General features: G+C 35.4%; 1 protein-coding gene across 1 annotated transcript; it reads right to left on the reverse strand.

Moving 5' to 3' along the window:
- Positions 1-1,336: 1,336 nt before the first annotated feature.
- On the reverse strand, positions 1,337-23,683 carry LOC148955355 (uncharacterized). The gene is made up of 3 exons (XM_089108169.1): positions 23,301-23,683; positions 6,965-7,114; positions 1,337-1,559 (listed from the first exon to the last, which is right to left on the reverse strand). Exons 1-3 carry the CDS (start codon positions 23,575-23,577, stop codon positions 1,453-1,455), a joined length of 534 nt encoding a protein of 177 aa, XP_088964295.1. The 5' UTR covers positions 23,578-23,683; the 3' UTR covers positions 1,337-1,452.
- Positions 23,684-24,379: the final 696 nt, after the last annotated feature.

Here is a 24,379-nt window from a genome sequence, read left to right on the forward strand (position 1 = left end):
TAACTATAAAATTTCCAGAGATTTAATTGCACAATTGCAGACAGCCATTTTGTTTCTATTTTTTAGAAAGTTATACTGGCAATAAAATATTATCTTAGATTAAGACTTGTATTCTTTTTGTTATATTTTAGCTTATGAGGGCAAATCATCTCAAAACAACGGTTTCAAGAAAAAGGCGGTGATAATATGTAGACAGTAGCACAATATAACAACCAAAGCGTAGAGTATCTAAAAAAATAATCAGTTTAAGCACATCCTTTGAAAAGAAGTCAACTGATGAATTCCACAAAACAAACAACATAGATAATTCAAATAGAAGTTATATTGTTGGTTTTGAATCTAATACGGCGATAACTGGTGGAAAAGTTCAAGATTTTTGGGCGTACGCTTATATTCTTAAGCACGGAGAATAGGTTAAATTACATTTAGTATAGATTAATCGCAAATGTTTGCTTATTATTATCATTTGAGCCACAAGTAGATGAAAGAAAAAGGCCTAATGTTAAGGCAGAGAAAGGAGGAGGAGGATATTCAACAAAGACACTGTTAATTTATAAAATAAAAGCGCAGAAAAGGAAGGAACCCTTACACAAGTGCAATTAGTCAAACTTCGATAAAAACTGTTCTCTTCTTCACATGAATGTAACATCGCAACTGGACCGCTAGAAATTATGTATCTAACAGTTCTTTGTTCCACGTCTGCATGTTGCAACAAAAAGATTCCACCTTTAATATGCCTGTGCCTAACTGATAACAAAACTTCCCTTCAATACTAAAATTCATGCAAAGAAATCAGTTTTCATCACCGCCGCTGAGACGATTCAATTCTCCCATTATACAAGGTGTGTACACAGCAGCCATGATATAGGACACCTTTAAAAATAACACAATCCGTTCTATTATATATTTTTTGTTTTTGTACCAGCTAATTGAATCTGTTTTTATGGTTTGTAACTGCAAGTTTATCTCTAAGCTCTTATTGCTAGAAATAAAAGTCTAGACAAACTGAGTATATTATTTCTCTAGGGAAAATGTTTTATTGCTTCTTATCTGATTTCAACGCAAACAAGATTTAGCTATGTCCATAGTTTTCTGTCAAGATACCCCAGTTGTTCTTTGTGAAAATATACTTTTTCTCTAATAGATAAAAAAGAGAGAAGGAGGTGAAAATTATTCGACATCACACATTAACTCGGCTTCTTCGTTTCTAGATTTTCAAAGACGTCGGAATAGAAATAATTGCTAAAAACGATTATTTCGTGTTTATTGCATTTATTTTCTTTATTTTTGCAGCAGAGGCCGTTTCTCCTGTACAATCATGACCTACTATCCGCTGTTTAGACGTAATAAAACAACTTTATTGTTTGATTAAATGGCGGCAACAGTTTGGTCGAAAGGGTTAATATAAAACTGGAAAACCAAAAGGAGGGGAGGAAGCACTTGTTCTTGGAATTAACCTAGTTTCAAAAGAGTATTATCTATTTCACCATCCCTTGTGTCAGCATCAACATCAGGTTTCTCCTCATCTTTCAACAGCCTTCCAATATAATCGTACTTCTCTGAAATTGAAATGTATCATCAACTAAATCTTCACATAAAAGGTGCTAATATATCATACATCATGCAATTTTTCTAATATATTATACTTATTTTTTTCTTCTTAAATTCTTTCTTGACAATATCTAGAAAGTTTCTATTTGTCAGATTTGTATTGTTTCCTTCTATTTCTATCTGTGTTCTTAAATCACTTTAAAATAGTACATTCATCCAACTGTTTGCATTAGACTATTTCATGATGTTATAGAATGGGTTACAAATAAATGCCCATTAATAAGAAGATGCATAATGATTTAGACAAAAGAAGAACAAAAAAAAACAATAAATAAACATAGGGTAATATCCCTGGTACTTGGACAGGGCCGAATCTTGGACAAATATTTTGGTTAAGATGAATCTTTCATAAGCACAGACAATTAGGTTCCTAAACTTGGATATCATGTAGATTCTTTTAGATAGTTAACAATGGCTGATGGTTGGGACTCGACTAGTTAGGATTGGCTGATTAAAATCTAGGAAATCATTTATTTAACATTTAATCTTAAAAAATTTGCACTTGTATCCTAGCCTAACTGAATATAATTATTCTGCTTCAATTGAATGTCTCCATGACAGACTCTGTCAATGATTTAGATACTATGTTCTAATTTTAACACTATGTCCAAAATTGCCCTGGGGGCATATAAGGTTTTTGTAGAAGGTGTTGTCATAGAAACTTCAAAGAGGCTCATTCGATTTGAAATTCAAAAAGATAGTGCCCTTTTCGATAGTCGAAAGTGGTTTGAGGGCAACTAGCCCCCCCACGCCCATCATTCCCCCAAACACATCCCATCAAAATTTTAAGATAGCCATTTTGTTCGGGGTAGTTGATTTCCAGATAGAACATACATTCTTGAGGAGGACATTCCCCACAACCCTGACGGTAAGGGTTTTAAGTTATACCCCGGGGGCATACAAGGTTTTTATAGAAGGCGGTGTCGTAGAAACTTCAAAAAAGACTCTTTTAATTGTAAATTGAAAGGGCTACTGTCCTTTTAAACAGTCGAAAGTGATTGGAGGGTAACTAAACCCCCTCTCATTTCCAACATTCCCCCAAAAACTTCCAATCAAAATTTTGAGACAGCCATTTTATTAAACGTAGTTTTAAGGTCTGGAAAATAAGTTTTTGAGGATGACAACTCTCCCACAGCCGTCAGGGCAAGGGTTGTAACTTAAGGATTCTCCGAATCCTTCATATTATTTTTATGGAAGGGATACTCGTATAAACTTTAGAAAGGGCTCATTTGATTGGAAATTGAAAGTTCTAGTTCACTTTTTAAGAGTCAAAAGAGATTGGAGGGCAACTAGCCCCCCCTCCTCCACGCCCTAAATGCATCAGATAAAAATATTGTTAAAAATAATTGAAAGGTTAAGTAACAAAACTCTGGCGTCGACAAAACCCCCCAGGGCCCGCGGGCAGGAAGGGATTCTTGTATAAACTTCAGAGAGGGCTCATTTGATTGGAAATTGGAAGTTCTAGTTCAGCTCTTACGAGTCAAAATCAATCGAAGGGCAAATACCCCCCCATCCCTTTTTCCCCATCCCTCCCTTTGAACTAATTCTGTTTATACCTGAAGGCCCAATGAATGTTTTGGCATTAACACACACCTATTAGGCATCTGCTCTCCTCCCTAACAAGGAAAGAAACAGAGAGTTTAAGGCAGTGGCGGATCCAGGGGAGGGGCGAGGGGGGGCGCCTCCCCCTAACGTAGTCTAAAGTAATGTCATTTACTTAATAAATTAAACTTGCTCCTAACGCAAGTTTATCGGATCAACCTATTTCCCCCCCCCCCAAAAAAAAAAAAATTCCTGGATCCGCCCCTGGTGTAAGGGCACTATAAATTTTTAATTTGTAATTCAATGAACCCCGTTCCAAAGTTTATGCGACCACCTCTTCCACATAAAGTGCCCCTGGAAAAACAATTCATTGAACCCTTATGGCTCTTTACTTGTCAGCAGGAAAAGAAAATGTTCTTTGAGGGGGGAGGAATTCCCCAAAGGTGGGTTTTCCAAATGTGAATTATTCAGGGAGGGGACGACTAAACCCAATCGATAATATTCTAAAATTTAACTTCTGAAAGTAACGGGAATAAAGAATCAATGGAAATGTCAGAGATAGCACTCCAGGTTCCTTTAGACGATATTGTTCGTGTCTTTTGAAAAAAGACATTTTCAAAAGACAGATTAATTTCATTTGTTTTACTTTCTCTGTGGCTGCTCAATTATGCATGTGAGGGGGAGACTTCCCCCCACCACTGTCTCCGCTAAGGTTTCAGTTTTCATCTCAAGCCTTAAAAATTAAAGCAATGCGATTAAAGTATAACTCAAAATGACATCTATAGAGAAATATATGCAAACAACACGGAAGAATTAATAAAAATTGCGTATTATGAGTTTGAGGTTCAATTAACGGACGGGCCAGGGAGTCGCATTTCCACAATCTATGAATCAATCCTGTAATAAATAATAATAAGAAGTATTCTTGATTATTTTAACGTCTTCCAAAGATCAAATAGTCCAACATTCTACAGACCAGTGAGTCTGTCTGATCTCCTAAATCGGGAACGGAGGAGATAAGTGAAGTTCCGCTCCGTATTGGATGAGTCTCCAACCTCACCCTCTCCTACTGTCTACGCTAAAGTTTTCTTTCTTCTGCCAACTACGCCGCCCCCGCCCCAAAGACTTTAATAAGGTAAAGTTTTGTATGGGAAGAACACATAGCAAATCTATTATAATTAGACAATTATAAGGTTAAAATACATACTCTGTGATAGATGCAAAATTGCTTTGGCACACAAAATCCCATTAAGGTCAATTCCGAACAGTCGTGATCCCTTTGTGTCAGCAAGTGAAATGGTCAAAAAACTCTTATTGGAGCTATTTTTTCAATCCATTCATTGTTGTCAATCGATGTCTACAAGTTATGCAAGCTGTCTATTGTTCATATATAAGGTTTTTATCAAAGAGGTAATCGTATAGACATTGAAAAAATCCTCATTAGATTTATAAATTTAAATTTCTAGATCCGTTTTTTAAAGTCAATAATAATCGGACAGTAAGCAAACCCCCCCCCCATTCAATAAAAAATTGAAACTTTTTGCAATAAAAAACGAGCAAAAATTAATTAAAAATAAATTTCCTAAAAATAAGTTTTTCAAAGTAAATTAAAGGCCATTTTAAAATTAAGCTCAGGATATATGAACACCTTTTAAAATTCAAACTCAAAACGACCAGAAATTACTATTAAAGAATAAATGAAACCAAAAACGAACAGAAATTAAACAAAACAATCATAGCAAAAAACATACAACAAGTAATAATATAAATGAATAAATATATCTTAAAGCGAGTAATGCTTAGATTGAATATGAAAATCAAGCTTAAAACGAAAAAGAACAGTTTGCTTTTAAAGTATAAATGAAACTTAAAACGAACAGAAATTAAATAAACAATCAATGCGAACAAACAATCAAGCAGTGCGGCGATACCAAAACTCTTGTTTGTAGTTATTTTTATTCGATTCAAGCTTGATTTGCATATTCAATTTAAGTTTCTCTCGTTTTAAGATTTATTTACTCATTTACATTAATGTATATTGTATGTTTGTTCGCATTGATTGTTTATTTAATTTCTGTTCGTTTTAAGTTTCATTTATACTTTAATAGCAAACTATTCTTTTTCGTTTTAAGCTTGATTTTCATATTCAATCGAAGCATTACTTGCTTTAAGATATAATTATTCATTTATATTATTACTTGTTGTTTTCTTTTTGCTATGATAGTTTATTTAATTTCTGTTTGTTTTGGGTTTCATTTATTCTTTAGTAGTAATTTCTGGTCGTTTTGATTTTGAATTTTACCAGGTATTCATATCTCTTGAGCTTAAGTTTAAAATGGCCTTTACTTTTCTTTTAAAAACTTATTTTTCGGAATTTTTTTTTAAATTAATTATTAGTAAAGACTATAGAGGCAGTGAAAATGTTAACAGCGAAATAGCCAAGGCTAAGGGTGTTTTTTCACGGTTGAAAAAAGTATGGAATGACAGGCAGCTAAGTCCGCAAACAAAATTAGCATATTGGAAGCTGCAGCGATGATAGTGGTCAAATTTGGCTCTGAAGCATGGGCGCTCCGAAAAGCTGATGAAGATTTACTAGATGTTTTCCAGAGAACTTGCTTAAGGATTGTTCTGGGTACCCGGCTGACTGACCGTATTTCAAATAATAGGCTATACGAAAAATGTGGTTCAATAGCGCTTCTTGTGGCTATAATGAAAAAATGACTGGAGTAGCCACGGCATGTTGTGTGGATGGAGGATCACAGAGTGCCAAAGATTGTTCTTTCCTGTGAACCGTCTAGGGCAAAACAGAAAGCGGATCGTCCTCGTCTGGGGTGGGAGGAAGTCATAAAGAAAGGTTTAAAGGAAATGGGAACTTGATGGGCGGGTGTAAAAAGGGAGGCTTTGAATAGATTGGGATGGAAGAAGATCGCGCGTAGCTGTGTTGGCCTCAGGCGGCCTGGTGCTGCGGTGAGTTGTTAGTAGTAGTAGTAGTAAATAAAATTAAACAACGTTCGAGAAAGCCATTTAACCAAATAAAAGTAAAATTAATATGCAAATTTAATGTTGATTATTCATGTACGGTGAGTCAAAATCAAAACCTGCATTTATTTAAAAATTAAATAAAAAAAAAACAAGTTTTTTTTTTAACTGAAAGCAAGGAGTGACGTTAAAACTTAAAACGAAAAGAAATTATTCCGTATACGAAAGAGGCTGTCCCCTCCTCAACGCCTCGCTCTTTACGCTAAAGTTTGACTTTCCCACAACTTTATTTTTTTAAACAATTAAAAACTTTAGCGTAAAGAGCGAGGCGTTGAGGAGAGGATAGCCCCTTTCATATACGGAATAATTTCTGTTCGCTTTAAGCTTTAACGTCGCTCCTTACTTTCAGTAAAAAAACTTGTTTTTTTATTAATTTCACGTAAAGTCCATGTTTCGGGGCCTTGTCCCGAGAGCATGCGTCAGAGAATAGCAACTTGACGCTGCCCGACTTACCCACTAAAATAGGGATAGATTCATTTCTATCAGTAATTTTTCTGGAATTTGAATATTTACTTCAGCCTATTTAATCCACATTTTTACCATAATAACAAAAACAATAATAATTAGATGTAAGATGGTTTTAGTAAATAAACAAAAAGCACCATAAAAAACACAGATTTTTCAAACCTACAAATGCTGACTGTAGTCAGGTTTTTCCAAAATCAACTAGGGTGACAAAAACTAGTATGTGCAGTGATAAAGTCATGCCAGTCAGGTTAATGATATAGCTAGGAGATTTTCAAGTTGTAAAAATGATCTTAAATGAACTCACCTGCAAATTGATCTTGCCATTCACGAACATGACTCATTTGAGATTCAGTAAGATCCTTCAAATCATCATATTCATCTTTCACAACAGTAACATCAAACAAAGCAAGGGCTCTTGATGCATCTCTTCCAGCAAAAGGTGAATAAGATCCACCTGAATTAATGAGGCAAAACATAAATAATGGAATTTTTAGAGCAAATGGTGTTAAAAAACGCCATTTGATCATAATGTGACATCATATCTACAAGGCATTTTAGAAAAAGTTGGTCTTTGATGGGAGTGAAATGCTTTGGTAATTTCAATCTTTTGTATTTAAAAATAAATGAATAACGTTTTATTTGAAAGCTTTTGATAAGTGTTGTAATTAGAATAGGAGTCTACAGAATAAGCAAAAAAAAATTGAGTATGGACTATTGAAACATCAAAAGTAGGGTGATACTATTCAGTCTTGAAATAGCATTCATTCAGTGAACAACGAAAAACTTCTCTGGATTTTAAATAAAAGCTGTTTGGAAAGTTTTTATGAACTTATTTTATAATCAGTCAATAAATGAAGGTCGCTTATAGCGATATTGTGTGAAACTTGTCTGAATAGTTTTTAGCAAGAAATTAGACATTAGTAGACGCATTGTTTTACGGATAAACTTGGTACTCTTTTGGATTAACAAATTTGTACAGAAAATGGACTTTGATTTTGGACCATCTGACTGTTTAGTGTATTACCCTGTTTTGAACTTTCTTCAGTATAATTTGGAGAGAGGAGCAGAAGATACAGTTATTTTGAAATCAGCTTTAGACTTTTTTGAGCTGACCGATATTGCAAAAGGGAAGAAATTGCTGCGGGAAAAGCTGTTGATTTCGGAGGCTTGTCCTAAACGTACTGGACCAAATGATCCAATGAACCACCTGAAAGACATGCTAGAACTGATTCAGAGAATGAAAACTGGGTATAATCCTATCCTGCTCGTTTTCATGATATGTTCCCCACAGAGGTTCCATCTTTACCTGCAATAGCCTATTCTAGACTCACGGCAAAAATTAATACTCTTCAACAGACTTTGCTGCAAATTAAAGACAAGGTGACTGCTTATGATCTACATTTCCCTGGGTTACCAAGGGACGATGGTGCTCCTATTCCAGTTGAACGAATAAAGCGACAATCGTTATCACGAAAACACCGCGTGATCTTGACAATCCGTCGAAACGAAAAGCTGTGATTGATGAAATTGCCGGACATGAATGCGTTGAGAATATTCGCGCCTCGGGGGACAGAATAATAGTGAATATTGACAGTGTTGTGGCAAGTGGCTTTTGCGATTTAGTCCGTTTGATCTTGCGCGGATCGGATGTGAAGGTTGTGGAAAAGAAGTTTTATGGAATCGTGAAAGAGATTGGCGACTCGTTTGATTTATCTCTGTTCAAGAACTGTTCTGCGGTTATTGAAGCCACCCGGATTGGCAATTCACGTTGTGTCAAGATTGCTTTTAGCGATCAAGGATCTCTTATTTCGGCTCTTAGATTGGGACTGAAAGTTGAATATGAACTGATTCGAGTCTATGAATTTAAGAAAATCCCGAGATGCTGAAGAAAATGCCAGTCTCCTGAGCATCTAATTGCTAACTATCCCAGTACCTACCATAAATGTTCCAGATGCTCCGGTCCTCATGAGTACTGCAAGGAAACACCTTGTACAAATCCCATATAATGTGCAAACTGTGGAGGTGATCATGTGGCATTTAGTTTTCGCTGTCCCCGTCTCCAAGCTCTTGTTAAGAACGTTACTGGGTGCCTTCTTAAATGAACTGTCGCAAAATCTCTTGTGTGTTCGTTTAACATTAATGGGACTAAAGATAAAGTGCCAAGCCTGGAAGAAAAGTAGAGCCGTCTTGATGTCCTTTTCCTGCAGGAACATTTGCTTCCGGCCTGTAGCGTGAACTTTTTGCGAACGAATCGTGATCGCATTGTGTTTAGTACCAACGCTAGATGGACTCGGGGTTGGCGTTCTGGTGGTCTCGCGTGTTATATCAGACGGACTCTTGCAGATTTATCCCCGGTGTGCTACCATTCATCTGAGCACTTTCTAGCTGTAAGACTTGGTTACACTGTCCTAATAAATGCTTACCTGCCGCATGATAAAAAGTCGGTACAGTCGTTCTCGAACTTTGCCAAGTCTTGTGATAAGCTACAAGGTCTAATTAGTGGCATCGAATCTCTTGGCTACTCATGGCTACTTGCGGGTGATCTGAATTGCAACATTCACTTACCATCCTGTCGTTCTGATACCCAGCTAAGTGCTCTACCAGCTGCACAAAGGATTATAAATAAAGATTGCAGCTTCTCATATATCCATAATAGTGGTGCAGTTTCTTATTTAGAACATTGTGTGTGTTTGCACCTTCTTCATTCCTCTGATGTTCATGTCGACAATGAGGAGAGAGACTATGACCACCTTCCTCTTATTTTTGATCTATCTATTAGCTCTACAATCAGCTTCAGTGCTCCTCCTAAGCCTCAAAAATGGACTTGCAAACGTGATTGGGGTAATGCAAATTGGCCACTCAATCTTTCGACTCTCGCTTTGCTGCTATCCAATATATCTGTGCCTTTCCATCTTCTTGGTGCCGGTTATTTTGTCAGTGATGTCTGTGGTCAGCTAAATGCTTGCTATAGAAATATCATCTCTTCAATTAAACAAGCTGAAGCAATAGCTGTTCCGTTTATTCGCATGCGACTTAACACCTGCAAGACTTTTTGGAAGCGTGATCCGGAACTTAAGAAAGTTAAGAACCAAGCCAAGTTTTTGTTAAAGTTGTGGATTGCTTGCGATAGACCTTCTAGTGGGCAGGTTTTTAGCATCAACCAGAAGACAAAACCGGCTTATAAGCGTCATATTCGTGCAGTTCGGTTCTCGGGCGCTGAATTCCCGTCTAATGGTAAACAGTGGAAAAGTTTGCTGAATGCGTCAAAACTCGAAGATTCTTTCTCGAGTGATATTATTCCAAGATTGTCGTGGATTAATCACTATACACACTTCTTTTCCGGGATTAATTATGCTGTTCATAGCCGTTTTTCTGCTTTACTGGCAAAGGTTCTTCCTAATAGGGTGAGCCAAAGACATATTATTCCTGTTGAAAAATCTAATATTGTGAAATCTCTTCGACGGTTGAAGTCAAAGGCTTGTGACCTTGATAGTATTTGTGCGGCTCATCTTGATCCGCGTTCTACTGAACTTGTATCGCATCTCCAGTTGTTATTTCAAATGTGCCTTTCTAGGTCTGTTGTCCCTGATTCATTTTTATGTGGAAGCGTTACTTCTATACTAAAAATAGGAAAAGATCTTCATTCATGTAATTCGTATAGGCCGATTACTGTCGCCTGTACTCTAAGTAAATTATTTGAGTATGTATTGCTTCGACACATTGATGAATTTGCAAATTATTAGGCTAACCAGTTTGGATTCAGGTCAAGTTTGAGTTGTCAACATGCTCACCGCGTTTTAGCGCAGCTTATTAAGGAAGCCACTCGAAATAGTTATAGTCTTCATTTTTGTACCCTTGATATATCTGAAGCATCCGATAGTATTTGCCATACCCAAGCTTTCTATGCTCTTAGTCAACTCGGTGTGAATGCGTCTGTGATTCTTAAGTTTTGGTATTCAAATTCATATCTAAGATTAAAGTAAGGAAGTGAGGCTTTTTTCGAACATATACCAGTTAAGTGTGGAGTTAGGCAGGGGGGAGTTCTCTCTCCCCATATCTTTATTGCTTCTATTGAACATGTTTTGTCTGATATACGTAGTTCTTGCCTTACGGGATTCACAGACGTATCATACTTAGCTTATGCTGATGACTTGCTTCTTATTAGCCGAACTGAGTTTGGTTTAGCACGTTCTGTCCGATCCGTTGCCGCTGCATTTGCAAGTATTGGGTTATTCCTTAATGTTGATAAATGTGAATATCTTATTTTTAATGGGATTAGTTCGTCTCATCCTTTGAATTGCAGCTCTTTTTCTATACCTCAAGTAACCTCCTTTTGATGGCTCGGGATCTCTGTCTGCAATTCACTAAGTTCTTTTCAGTTTCAGACAATTCGTGATATTAAGAATAAGCTTAAACTGGGACATTCTAAAACTGTTGGAATTCGTGGACATTTCCGGTGACAAGCACTAACAAATCTGTGCTCAAATTTCTGCGACCATTCGTGTTATTTTGCTCTGGTGTATATATGCTTCTGAACAAAGGTGACGTAAAAACGGCCAAGACGGATTACTATCACTATTCCAAGTTTTTAATTTATTTACCATGATCATTCCGGAACCAGAGGTTAATGAGTCAGTATCAGGCAACAGATAATTGTTCTTTCCGTGGAAAAATTAAGTTCGAAATTAATTGATGATGCACCAATCCATCTTGGTCCTAACCATCGTCTTATCCGCCTGTTTAGCTAATTTGTTGTTTCTTTTTTGTGTATTTTTTGCTTATTTGTATTTTTTTTTCCTGGTACTTCACTTTTTTCCCTTTTGTAAGTGGTAATAAATATACTATCATTATTTGTTTGTTTAACTGAATGTTCTTTTCATTTGTTTCTTTTACTTTGTACACAAGTACTGTGTGTGTTTATTTTTCTTCTTTTTTTCTCTTTACTCCACTTTTTATCATATTGTTTGTGCAGTGGGTTATAAATAAATTATTATTATTGGAATTGGATTAGGTAATTTCAACAAGTAAAGTTGCAAAGGTTGTAGCATTATATTTTATGAAAAAGCAATATATTCCACTGATTAAAAAAAGAACTGAGCACAACTTGCTTAGTTATTAGTCTTGGTGAAAAAACATCAATGAAATATAACAAAGAGACTATAAATACTGCCTCATGACCACATAAATTTTTGTCACAAAAATAAATTCTTCCAATTCCAATTTAATCATAATGTTAAAAAACAAGAAACGAATAGTGCAAATAGGTCAAGGTTGCATGCATAAATTACAACCAGGGATGAAAGAGCAGTACAGAAAATTCCCCATAACTTAAAAAATTGTGGTGCTTCATGAACAAAACTTGCAATAATAAATTACTCTAGAAATTGGCCCCTGCAAAGTGTTTTCAGATTCAATGAGGGGCACCCCCCCCCAACTTTTTTGGCATCCGGGAAAATTTTCACCGAAGGCGAAAATTTCGGCAAAAATCTGCCGAAATTTAGCAAAATTCTTCAATTCTGCAGAAAATTCGGCATAAATAAGGTAGCGATTCGGTAAAATTTACGAAGATCGCCCCCCCCAATAAACTGAGCCTCGGGACGCCCCTGACAATAAGTACAACATAAATTCAATTGTTGGCTAAGTTACTATCCTTGGGAGGGGGCTAAAGGTCAGATAGCCCCATCTAATGAAAACCGATTTTTTGTTACCGTATTGACTAATCAATTTTGGGTTACGTAGTCCTCTCTTTAAAAAATTGGAGGCAGAAACACAAGAGGCCATCCCTCCCACCAAACTAAAAGGATTAAAGCAAGATAAAAACAGAGGGGGGAGAGAAGAAGATGGGAAAAGAGAGGAAACACAGGCAATGAAAATCAAGAAGAAAAGAGGAGGAGATCAAGACATAAGATAAACTGATAACTACCTAAGCTATGACAAACAGAATACAGTACAAAAAGACAAAAAATTAGGGAGAAATTACAAGAAAAATATCAAAATAACTACAGTATTCAAATTGGAAGAGATCTAATTTGAAATAAAGATAAATATACAGTGATCAAAATAAAAGCTGCTGATATTGATCTTCAAGCAACTAGAAATCGCCAAATAATCAAGAATATGGGTAAAGTTATTGAAAATTAGTCTGGTTCAGAATCCAGTGAATGGATCACATCATCCATTATGTATAATTCTGAAACAGTAATTTACAACAAAAGTAACACTGTAAAACATGGGTCACAAAGCCATTTTGACACATTCTAACGTACATTTATCTAAAATAAGATTCTAAATAGGTCAAATCACATATTTTTCATCTTACTTATTTTTGTATTTTGGTATATAAGCATTTATGCAAAGGGCTCCTTGAATCTGACACCCTTGTGACATGTCTAGATTATTTCAATTTCCCAAACCTTATATTTAATCTGAATATTTTCACCCAGAGATAAATGTATGCATAAGGGCCTATTGATATTTACATATTTCTATAGATATGAACTTCAACATCTATTTAGAAAAAAAATGCAAGTAATTTGGCACTATTAGCTTAAAATTACCTTAAATCACACTTGCTAGCAATAGGATGAATCCTGTGTATGACAGTTAGTGTATGATATGTATGATTAGTGTGTATGATACTTCAGTGATGATAGTTAGTCCTCTGTGGGGTCCCAAGCAATGGTCCAGGGTTTATTGAGCCACTCACTATCCACTGATGACTTGAACACCTCCATGCTGGTAGATATTGCTGTTTTTTCACAGAGGGAATTCCACAACCTGACAACTCTATTTGAAAAGAATTTATTCCTTAGTCTGGTATTTGCTCATTTCTAGAAAAGCTTACGGGGGTGACTCCAGCTTCTCTTTGAATTGTCCAGTTGGAAAAGGTCAGGATTTGTATCCTGATCATGTAGAAGCTTGTATGCTGTTATCACATTACCTTGTTTGCATCTATACGTTAGAGATGGTATTCTGAGCTTGCACAGACAAGGTAGACATGGAACCTCACAGAGGTCTTTAATACACTTTGTTGCTCTCCTCTGGACTGATTTCATAGCTGCTTGGTGATTGGGCATGCAACGCACATTCCAAATTTTAGCCTCGGTCAAACTAGACTCTTAAACAGCTTAATAATAAAATTTGGATATCTGCTAATGAACGTTCTTTTAATTAAGCCAAGTGTTTGTTAAGCCTTTGCAATAGTTGCTTGTGCATGAATATGGAAATTCAACTCGTCAATCTACCAGGACACCAAGATCTTTCTCTGCATGGCTGCTGAAATAGCTTTGTGAGACCTATCATTACAATTCATATGGTACTGAGTGTGCGGGGTTTTCTTCTCCAGGTGGAGTCTTGCTTTTTGCTGCATTGAATTCAAGCTTCCAAATATTAGTCCAGTGAGTGAATGCATCAAGGGCCAGTTGTGTTGACTCAATATTTTCTGCTGTGTCTGCACAGCTAATAAGTTTTTGAGTCATCAGGATAGAGGCTTACTTTGCTTATAGGCTTTTGGCACATTATATATATATATGTATATATATATATGTGTATATACACATATATACATATATATATATATATATATATATATATATATATATATATATATATATATATATATATATATATATATATATATATATATATATATTCGATAGTCAGACCCAATACTGTGCCCTGGGGGACACCACTTCCAACAGCAGCCACCTTAGAGAAGAACATCCTTCCATCCCTTCCAAATATTTTAACCATCTGTTTCCCATCTTATAGGAACTGCTCGCCCACTCTACCACATCCCCATTCACCCCAATAGCTTGGAGCTTGATTTGAAGTGTATCTATCTTGTAAGTCTCAATTTATTGACATTGGAGAAGCACTTGCATCCAGCTATCTTTTGTGACTTAACAAACACCGTCATTATGTTTATCATTGGCTCTTCAAACCTTTAGTCTTGTCCATAGTAAGATTTTGAGCAATTTTGCAGTCTGTTAATATTGTTTTGAATGCTGTGGAGGTTTTATTGTAAGATTTGAAAGATGTCTTCCCAGTGAAACACAGCTTCAGCCAAAATAACAACATCATTGCTTACACTGATAGTTTTAAACTTTTTTGAGTTGTTCCTAGCATTTCTATTTCCTTTATAGCTATGGATACAGAGCTAACTATTGGCTGTACATCATCAAGTAGGAATGAGATAGAGGCATCTCTCTAACAAAATGAATTGCAAGCTAGGAAGACTTAGTTTTCATGTGAGTAGACCTTTTAGGAAGAGAAGTAATCTCTAGCTTAGCTATATTACATTCGTTGTGCAAAAAGTGGGGTAGTAAAGTAGCAATGCTACTTGGCAGTTTTCCAATTTGTTGGCAGATTTTGTCTGAAAATGCCATTTTTACATATAAAAATAATTTTTACTCAAAGAAAAGCTGTCAAAACACAATTGCGCTCCACCGTGAAAAAAGTGGGGTAGCATAGTAGCAATGCTACTTGGCACTTTTCATGGCCTAATAAAATTTGTTGGCAGATTTTGTCTGAAAGTACCAGTGGTTCCACTATTCCCGAATTTTTCGGGATATCCCCAAAAATCTGTCTTCTCAGAAAAAAATCAGTTCCCCAGAAATTCTCTTTTGTTGACGGTTGCCATCCCTAGTGACAATCCAACTCCTAGTAACTATCACGTTCACATAACTTGACATAATTTTTTACTACTTTCCAAAGTTTTTGTCTCAATTATTTACTACACATCAAAAACCAGACATAGACAATTGAATTACTGACCTTTCTTCATATGCTAGTAAAAACATAATGTTTATAAGACTATACCATTTCATCAAAGATTCTCTTCTGACTTGTGGTAAAGAATTTATTTTGAACATGTTTACATTAAGTGTAATTATGAGCATTGATGCAAAGAGGGTTATTTTCAAAAGCTGGACCACAAGTTTAAATTTTGTTTTCTTTTACTATTCTGTTTAATTTTCAAAGGTTTGAAGGTATAAGAAAGTTAGATTGACAAATTATTCTAAAATGAAAAAGGGAAAGCATGGTACCTTTGCAGAGAGGGGGGATGGTATTTCGTGATAAATTTGGAGAAATTTTCATTACCGATCTATAAATTAGATGACCATACCACTCGAGACCTTTTTTATGCTCTTTTAAAATATAATTTTCGTTTTACTCAGAAACCAAATGGATCCTTTAAGATGATACCTTTTTCTCTTATTAATTAAAAAAAAATTTTTCCACAAAATAAGTTTTTCAAAGAAAAGTAAAGAACTCCATTAAACCAAAAATGAGCAAAAATAAGATCAAATAATCTACCAAGCGTGAAACTACCACAAATCAGCATCAATAAGTAAATGAAACCCATAATGATCAGAAATTACAATAAATGACCAAGTCAAACTCAAAACGAGCAGAAATTAACATAAGTTGGGCTCAAAACCCCTATGCCTTCCCAAGGCCAGAACATGATTTGCACTTTAATGAAAAAATATAATTTTTTTTACTTTTATAATTTTAATAAATCAAATAATATTAACATTTTGATAACTAAATATCAGCATATGTATGTTAAACTGACCATGCACATTCATTTGTATTTTAAAAAGAAAATAATACTTTAAATCTTTTCGTTTTTTCATGACTTTAGAGTTTGGTCGGCTATTTGTATGCTGGAGAAAAATTTTCAGCAATTTTTAACAACATACACCCATTTAAAAATCTCGACACAAATAGTAGTGTTTAATTTAGTTTCATACCTCCTCTAGTTGACCTGTAATGGAAAACTTTATACCATTTGCAAAAAAATCTGTTTACTTTCTTTGATAGCTTGGATACACTTGTGCTATTTTGATATGGTTAAATTTTAAGAGCAGAAGTAGCCCCGAAATTTTGAACATAATACCCTCAGACGTTCTTGGGATACTGCTGAGATGCCTTATTGGGGATTAGCATTAACACAGTGCATTTTGATTTAATCTTAAGGCAACATTTAATTTTTAAAAATAATGGGAAAATGGGAGGGTGGGTGTGGTAGGGGATTAGTTGCCCTCCAATCACTTCCAACTATTAAAAAGGACATCAGCCCTTTCTATTTTCAATCGAATGAGCCCTTTTCGACGTTCCTATGACAACTCCTTCAATACAAAGTGCCCTGGTCTTAAAAAAAAAAAAAAAATACATTGTACCCATATTCATCTTTACTATAAAAATGACAAGCCTTCCAATCACTTTCAACTATTTAAAAAGGGCACTAGGCCTTTCGATTTCCAATTGAATGAGCCCTTTTTGAGTTTCTATGACAACACTTTCTACAAACACCTTATATGCCCCCAGGGCACAAATTACAACCCTTACCCCAAGGGCTGTGAGGGGGGTTGTCATCCTCAAAGACCTAATTTCCAGAACTTTCAACTATGTTGAACAAAACGGCTATCTCTAAACTTTGATTGAGTGTGTTTGGGGAAATGGTGGGCATGATAGGGGGGTTAATTACTATCCACTTACTTCTGACTATTAAAAAGGCACTAGCCCTTTCAATTTCTGATCAAATGAGCCCTTTTTGAAACTTCTACAACAACATTCTATATAAGCCTTATATGCCCCTAGAGCATAACTTAAAACCCTTGCACTGAGGGGTTATCATCCTAACAGACCCAATTTCCAGAACTTTCAACTACGTTGGAAAAAATAGATCTCTCAAAATTTTGATGTGTTATGACTGGGAAAATGGTAGGCAGGAAAGGAGGGTTAATTGTACTCCAATCAAATTCTACTATTAAAAAGGGCACTGACCAAGTCAATTCTCTACCTAATGAGCCCTCTTCGTTGCTTCTATGGCATCGCTTTATGTAAAACCTTATATGTCCCCAGGGCATATATTAAAACCCTTGCCGTGAGAGTTGCAGGGGGGGAGGTTGTCATCCTTAAAGACCTAATTTCCAAAACTTTCAAGTATGTTGAATAAAATGGCTATCTGAAATTTTGATTGGATGTGTTTGGGGAAAAGGTGGGCGTGAGAGGGGGGTTAGTTGCCCTCAAATCACTTTTGACTACTAAAAAGGGCACTAGCTTTTTGATTTTCAAATTGAATGAGCCCTTTTTCAAGTTTCTAAAACAAAGATATCAATAAAAACCTTATATGCCCCCAGGGCATAATTTATAACCCTTGCCCTAAAAACCGTGAAGGGAGTGTCCTGCTTAAAGGTATAATTTCAAGAACTTTCAACTGCATGGAACAAAATGGCTATCTCAAAATTTTTATTGGATGTGTTTGGGGAATGGTGGGTGTTAATTGCCTTCCAATACCTTTTGACTATTAAAAAGGGCACTAGTCATTTCAATTTCCAGTCAAATGAGCCCTTTTTGAAGCTTCTATGACAACGCTTTCTATAAAAACCTTATATGCCCCAGGGTATAACTTACATTCCTTGTCCTGAGGGCTGTGGGGGGGGGGGGGGGGATTTGCCATTCAAAACTTTTCCTGAATATAATCTTCTTAGCATAAAAATTGCAGCCCTTCCCCTCTGCCCCTGTTAATGAGACACAATTAGGCTATAGATTATATTCAAATTCAGGGAATAGTTGATTAACTTTAGTTCCTTTGTCAAACATCTAATATTTTGAATGTTACACTTGATTCACTCATTAACAATTTAAAGAATGATCTTGACAATGTTAAACTTAATTTAAGCATACCCAAAAGCAGTTTCATGCTATTTTCTTTTTTTTAAAGTATACCCCCTATCAAAAATTACCTTTGCATACCAAATTTAAATACAGTTAAACTGCTTAGTGTGCAGTTGGACAATGGCCTTAAATGGAACTCCCACATTTCCCAGTTATTTAAGTCTGGTAGTTTTCTCCTTAAATCTTTCTCCCTTCTCAAATGTTTCTCCATATCAACGCAAAGCCTTAAAATAATTTATTGTTCTTATATAAGACCCTGTCTGGAATATGCTTGCCCTTTCTGGCACCCTGGGTTGACCAAAGAACAATGTTCTAAAATTGAAAGTATTCAAAAAAGAGCAATAAAATTATTCTGGGGACAGCCTATACTACATACAATGAAGGTTTGGCTAGACTTGAACTTGGCTAGGCAAGTACATTGGAATCATGGCATCACATCTTTACCATGAACTTTGGTCACAAGTCCCTTAGTTCTGACTATCATTGACGTTTTCTCCCTCCCTTAAAGAAAATCCCCCAACCCTTCCTAATACAAGACTCAATGCTTGTAGAGCTCCAAATACCCAATTGGACCTGTATCCCCAAATGTTGACCATGAGGTACAAAAACTCTTTTGTCCCATTTTGTTTCCCATTTTAATAATTGATATAACTTTTGTTTTATATTTATCCCATAACATTTGTTTTATTATGGTAATTCTGACGTGCTTATGCTAGCTTTTGTGCTATTTTAGCCAATAAATCATATTCTATTTCTATTAAAACAGAAGCAACCCTGAAACAAGATTCATAAAAAATTGTATATTATAGCCCAAAGTAAAAATTCACTTATTATTTCTAGATTGTTTTCTTGTAAAGTTTTATATTATTTTCAGACTTAATTTTTTACAAGCAGTTGGTCTTTATTTCTTACTCTGCTACCTGATATCCATGTTCAAAGATTGATCAAACAGTTCATGGTAATGAACTGCAAGTACCTCTTCTCTTCTGCAAGAAGAGATGTATCTCTTCTCAAGCTGCTGCTTTTTAAAACTTGTTCAAACTAAAAACTCATTTAGTTTCAATGTTGCTATGTGAAAATTTACTTTGAAGTCATTGTTATCCTTTGTCCTTATGGACAAGTTTTTATTTACTCCACTTCTCTTCAACTAACAATGAATATTTGTCCAAATCTTGCAAAAATAGCCAAATTCTCTCAAAACTGTTTATTTGTCAGTTGAGGCTGGTAGCTATCAAAGTGTACATACAGTTAAAGCAGGTAATGGGAATGCTGGAATGTGGAAGATTAGTAGCCTAAAACAGCCACACTACAATGTAGCACCAATTCTCTGTTTATTTTGGGGAGTAGATTAGGACATAATTAATATTGCAGCTTCATAATGCTTGTGACTGCCAGGCTGCCAATCAATATTGTTTTCCCAGAAAATCAAATGGTGCTTTTTATGGTTGTAGTATCAACTATACTAAGCTTGGTCAATGAATATCAAGCAAGCACTTGGGTATGCATTATTCTTGTAATACCAATAGCATTGGAGTGTACAACTCCATTTATAAAGTAACAGCAGTAAGCTATATACTTTATACTTCAGACTTTGAACACTATACTCCACTAGCAGTATTAGAGTAAATATGATAAGTAGGCTACTTTTGATAAAATGGCACATATAAAATTATGGAGTAGCCTATGATATTTATGGCTTGCCACTGAATGAGATTACATTATTAATTGTTATTCAGAAAACTATTGATATTTCAAACTGCTAGCTATACTAAGTTACATTCATCACTTTTCTGCAAATTTTATGTACAACAATACCTTTTGCTCAAAGCAAAGCTGTCAAAACACAAGCTGTGCTGCTAAAGTGTTGGCAGGTTTTGGAATCCAGCTACTGGCAGCTTTGGAACTTTTTGCACACCTGATCACATAGTTTTAACAATGTACAGGAGATTTTCCAAAATACTGATTTTGCATAATTTACCAACTTATCCAACCAATGAATAGGCTAAATCAGGGATATAGCTTACTGTCTAGCCAAGATTTTTTAAATGTACATTGCTTCTTAGCCATTATAATGAACTTTGAGCTAGTATTCCAGAATTTAAACAAAAAAGAATAGCACAATATGGTTAAAAGAAATAACAGGAGTGTACAACAAAACTACAGATTTTTTGTGCATTTTTGCAATTTTGTGTTCTCCCCTCTCTAATGTAAGGATAAAGACTGTCAGGGGGAGGGGTTGAGTGTATTGTGAGAAAATTGGCCACAATATTTGAAAAAAGCATAAAATAAGGAATATAATGGTACTAATTTATTTTTCCAACATATTTCCTTTATAAGAGTTACCTAATTGTGATTTAAAAAACCAACAAAGAGAAAAATCTTAAAAAAAAAACAAACAAATGAGACTGTGGCCAGTGGAGAGAAAAGAAAAGACAAATGCAAAACAACATGGATATTTCGCCTGTATCCAAACAAGGCATCTTCAGCAAGAAAGAAACACAAGAAGAACAGGATAAAAAAAAAAACAAGATAAAACTAAAAACCAATAAAACCGCCACCACCAAAAAAAAATAAAAAAAATGTACAATTGGCGCAAACTGATCCACATAGGGAAAAGATGCTATTATAGTTACTTCAGTGAGGACACCAGAGTAACTGAGGAAAAAAAAAAAAACTATAAATTACTTTAATTATTCTGTTGCAAAATAATCCTTTTGTTAGCTATTACTGAAGCAAATTGTTTTGGTCTAGCAGGTAAAATAGTCCCCTGGTGATTATTTAAAATCTTAACTCCCTTATTGACTGTTGATTCACTCTTTAGAAGGTTATCATAAATTGAGTCAATATTTAAATTACCTGTGTCCCTATTTATCAAAAGGTTAGCAAACAGGTTTTTTAATTTCAATGGCTTCTCTCGCCCATTGTGTGTAGCCCTTATCATTTGAAATAGCTAAAACCTCATCAAATTTTACAAAGTGATCTGGTTGAAACCAAATATGTTCTGCTAAAGCTGAAACAAAAGTTTCTGGAGGCTTGCTTAATTGTAGGGTTTTTTCTATTGAATTTCGGTGTTCAATAAACCTTTCAACAAATTGTTGGTGAGTCCTACCAATATAGAACTTCCCACAAGAACACGGAATTTTATACACCCCACTTACTAAATTTCCCCAGGTTAAATCCTTACCAGAACTAAAGAAACTACCCATTGGCCTCAACAATTGGAAACATGTATCAATACCAAATTTACATAAAATGTCCCCCCCACCCCCCTAATCTGCAAATATATACCCTGAATTGTCAATGGAAAAGTTTTGAATTGCCAAAATCAGTAATATTTTTGCCAATGCCATTTGAAAAACTTGAAACAGTAGGAAAATGGTTTATATTTGAGTTGCTTAATAAATGAGGTTTTAATTGTTATAAATAAGTACTTTTGGAATATCCAACAAGATCTGGACAGACTACAGAATTGGACTTAAGACTGGCTTCTCCAATTCAATACAAGCAAATTCTGTATTTTGCACCTTGAACCTAATAACCCAATGGCTAAATATCCAATTTTAAATCTAATCACTAATAGAAAGGACCATCTAGAAAAAAAAGAATAAGAAAGGGACATTGGTGTGATTGTTGATAAGGGGTTGAGGTTCCATAGCCAGGTCCTGCATGTTGTCTCCTGAGCAAACTCCATCCTTGGCCTATTAAAAAGGTCCATCAGTAGCCAACAGGTAACAATATTCTTAAAACTTTTTAAGGCTCTTTTTAGATGCCACCTTGATTTTTGCATGTGCATGGCTGGTCCTTCTTACTGGCAAGATGTAAGGCTAATTGAAAATGTCCAGAGGCAAGCAACAAAGTGCATGAAAAGCCTAAAGTCAGCTTCATATGAGGAACATCTCAAGCAGCTCAAGCCATCTACCCTTGCCTACAGACACATGCATAGTGATATGATGCTGACTTAAAAACTCTACCATCTTCAAAGACAACCACAGTACCAGCTATCATCTCACAAGAGGACATTCAAAGAAGCTACCAAAATTAAGTTCCTGATCAAGAATCCATTTTATTTTTCAAGAAGAGCAATCAACCAGTGGAATGAATTGAGGGACTCTACTGTCAGTGCTCCTTCTATCCAGTCTTTTAAACATCAACTTCACAAGGAGTGGGAGAGGAAGCATGGAGCTTCAACTGGGAGTCATTAACTCAAGAGCACTAGAGGTCTGGAGGACCTTAAAGCTATCAATTGGATTAAGGTAAAGTGAATACTTGGCAAATTTTTACCAAATCATATTAGTGACTTATGAATAAAGTGAATATACCACTTGATGTCTTTTTTTATGCTCTTTCGTAAAGTTTAAGTTTAAACTTTACTTTTTTTTAAATGTAAAGTTTAAACTTACCTCCCTTCCACATCAGAAACAAAATTTGCCCCCACCCCCTTAATGTGCAAATATATACCTACCCTTAATTGGTATATAGAGGTGGGGGGTAAAATTTATTTCTGGCAAAAATGATTATTATATTTGGAAAGAGCATAAAAAAGGCATCAAGTGGTATATTCACTTTATTCATAAGTCAGTAATATGATTTGGTAAAAATTTACCAAATACTTTTGAAGGTATTTGTTTAGCCGTGCCCCAGCCATTTAAACATTTGCCTCTCAATTACTTTGGACTATCTGTCTTGACTTTTCTCTGTCCTACAGTTACCCAGCCCAGTCTTGATGCAACATAAGGCTAAACAAATACCCTTTTGAACAACTTAGCCTATTTATAAACTAGTGATGCCTATGTTTTAACCACTTTTTGGTAAATTTTTACCAAATCATATTATTGACTTATGAATAAAGTGAATATACCACTCAATGCCTTTTTTATGCTCTTTCCAAATATAATTAACTAAATTATATGACCCACTAGAAATTTACCCAAAAAAGGGTTCTAAAACCTTACCAGGCCCATAAAGGTTTTTCCTCGGTGTAACATCAAATATACTTCCATTCACTGCCACCAATATTCTTCCATCATTTTTGGTGCCATCATATTCTTTAAGCTGTTCTATTGTCATATCTTGCTTCTCCAATGGGGGCAGTTGGGGCTTTGGAGGTTGGTTCATTGGAGAAACTGCTTGTCCATATATTTTATAGGAAAGATAAGCTATGCCTGCCACTAGCACTAGATTGACTGGGCTATATACAACTTCGGAAAATAATTCTTTCAGGAAATCCATTTTCAGAAGAATGCAATCAAACAATACTCAACCAAGCTTGCATTCCAGTCTTCTTCTTCTTCTATTTAACAGCAGGCGGGCTTTTCAGTAAAAGTATTTAGCCCTTTTCCTTTTGCTTCACTCTGTGGGCTACAGAGCTACTGTCTTGATTGCCTCATATTTATTAGATATATTCAGATATCTTTCAGCAGATCTTTCGACTCTAGGAGTTCAAATATAAGATGATAGATGTCGATTTCTATGCTCTGTGTGCAGGTATAGTTGGCTAGGCTTTTGGCTGATAGTGGGATTTTGTGGTGTTTGAAGTATTTTAACAGTTTACAAAGCAAGGTATGTTGTGCAGACGTCAGCATATTACATTCAAATAGGCAATGGTCAATTGTTTCATTATTCATATTACAATGCCTGCAAAGAGGGGACAGGGGAATTGAACCACTTGAATTAGAAAGCGTATATGAGAATGCAAGGAAATTTAGTCCATTTGTTCCAGAACGAATTCTATGATAAATTTTAGAAAGATACTTATTGGGAAAGGGGGAAAGGATAGGATTAATCTTATTAAAATTAATATCTGATAGCCTCCATCGGTAAATATCTCTAATTGGGATTGGTCTCCCACTTGGCTGGTCAATATTTATAGCATTTTTTGCTATTTCATCAACCTGATGATTACCACTTATGCCAGAGTGGCTAGGAATGTACTGAAAGTAAGTTTTGATGCCACTTGAAGCAAGATTATCAATAAGACTGAGACAATGATAAGCGTCAATGCCCAACTTATATTGAGGAGGTGAGGTCAGCA

Source organism: Artemia sp. Qi Xiang Cuo, chromosome 2, assembly GCF_049724085.1.
Source record: "Artemia sp. Qi Xiang Cuo chromosome 2, ASM4972408v1, whole genome shotgun sequence".
NCBI lineage: Eukaryota > Metazoa > Arthropoda > Branchiopoda > Anostraca > Artemiidae > Artemia > Artemia sp. Qi Xiang Cuo.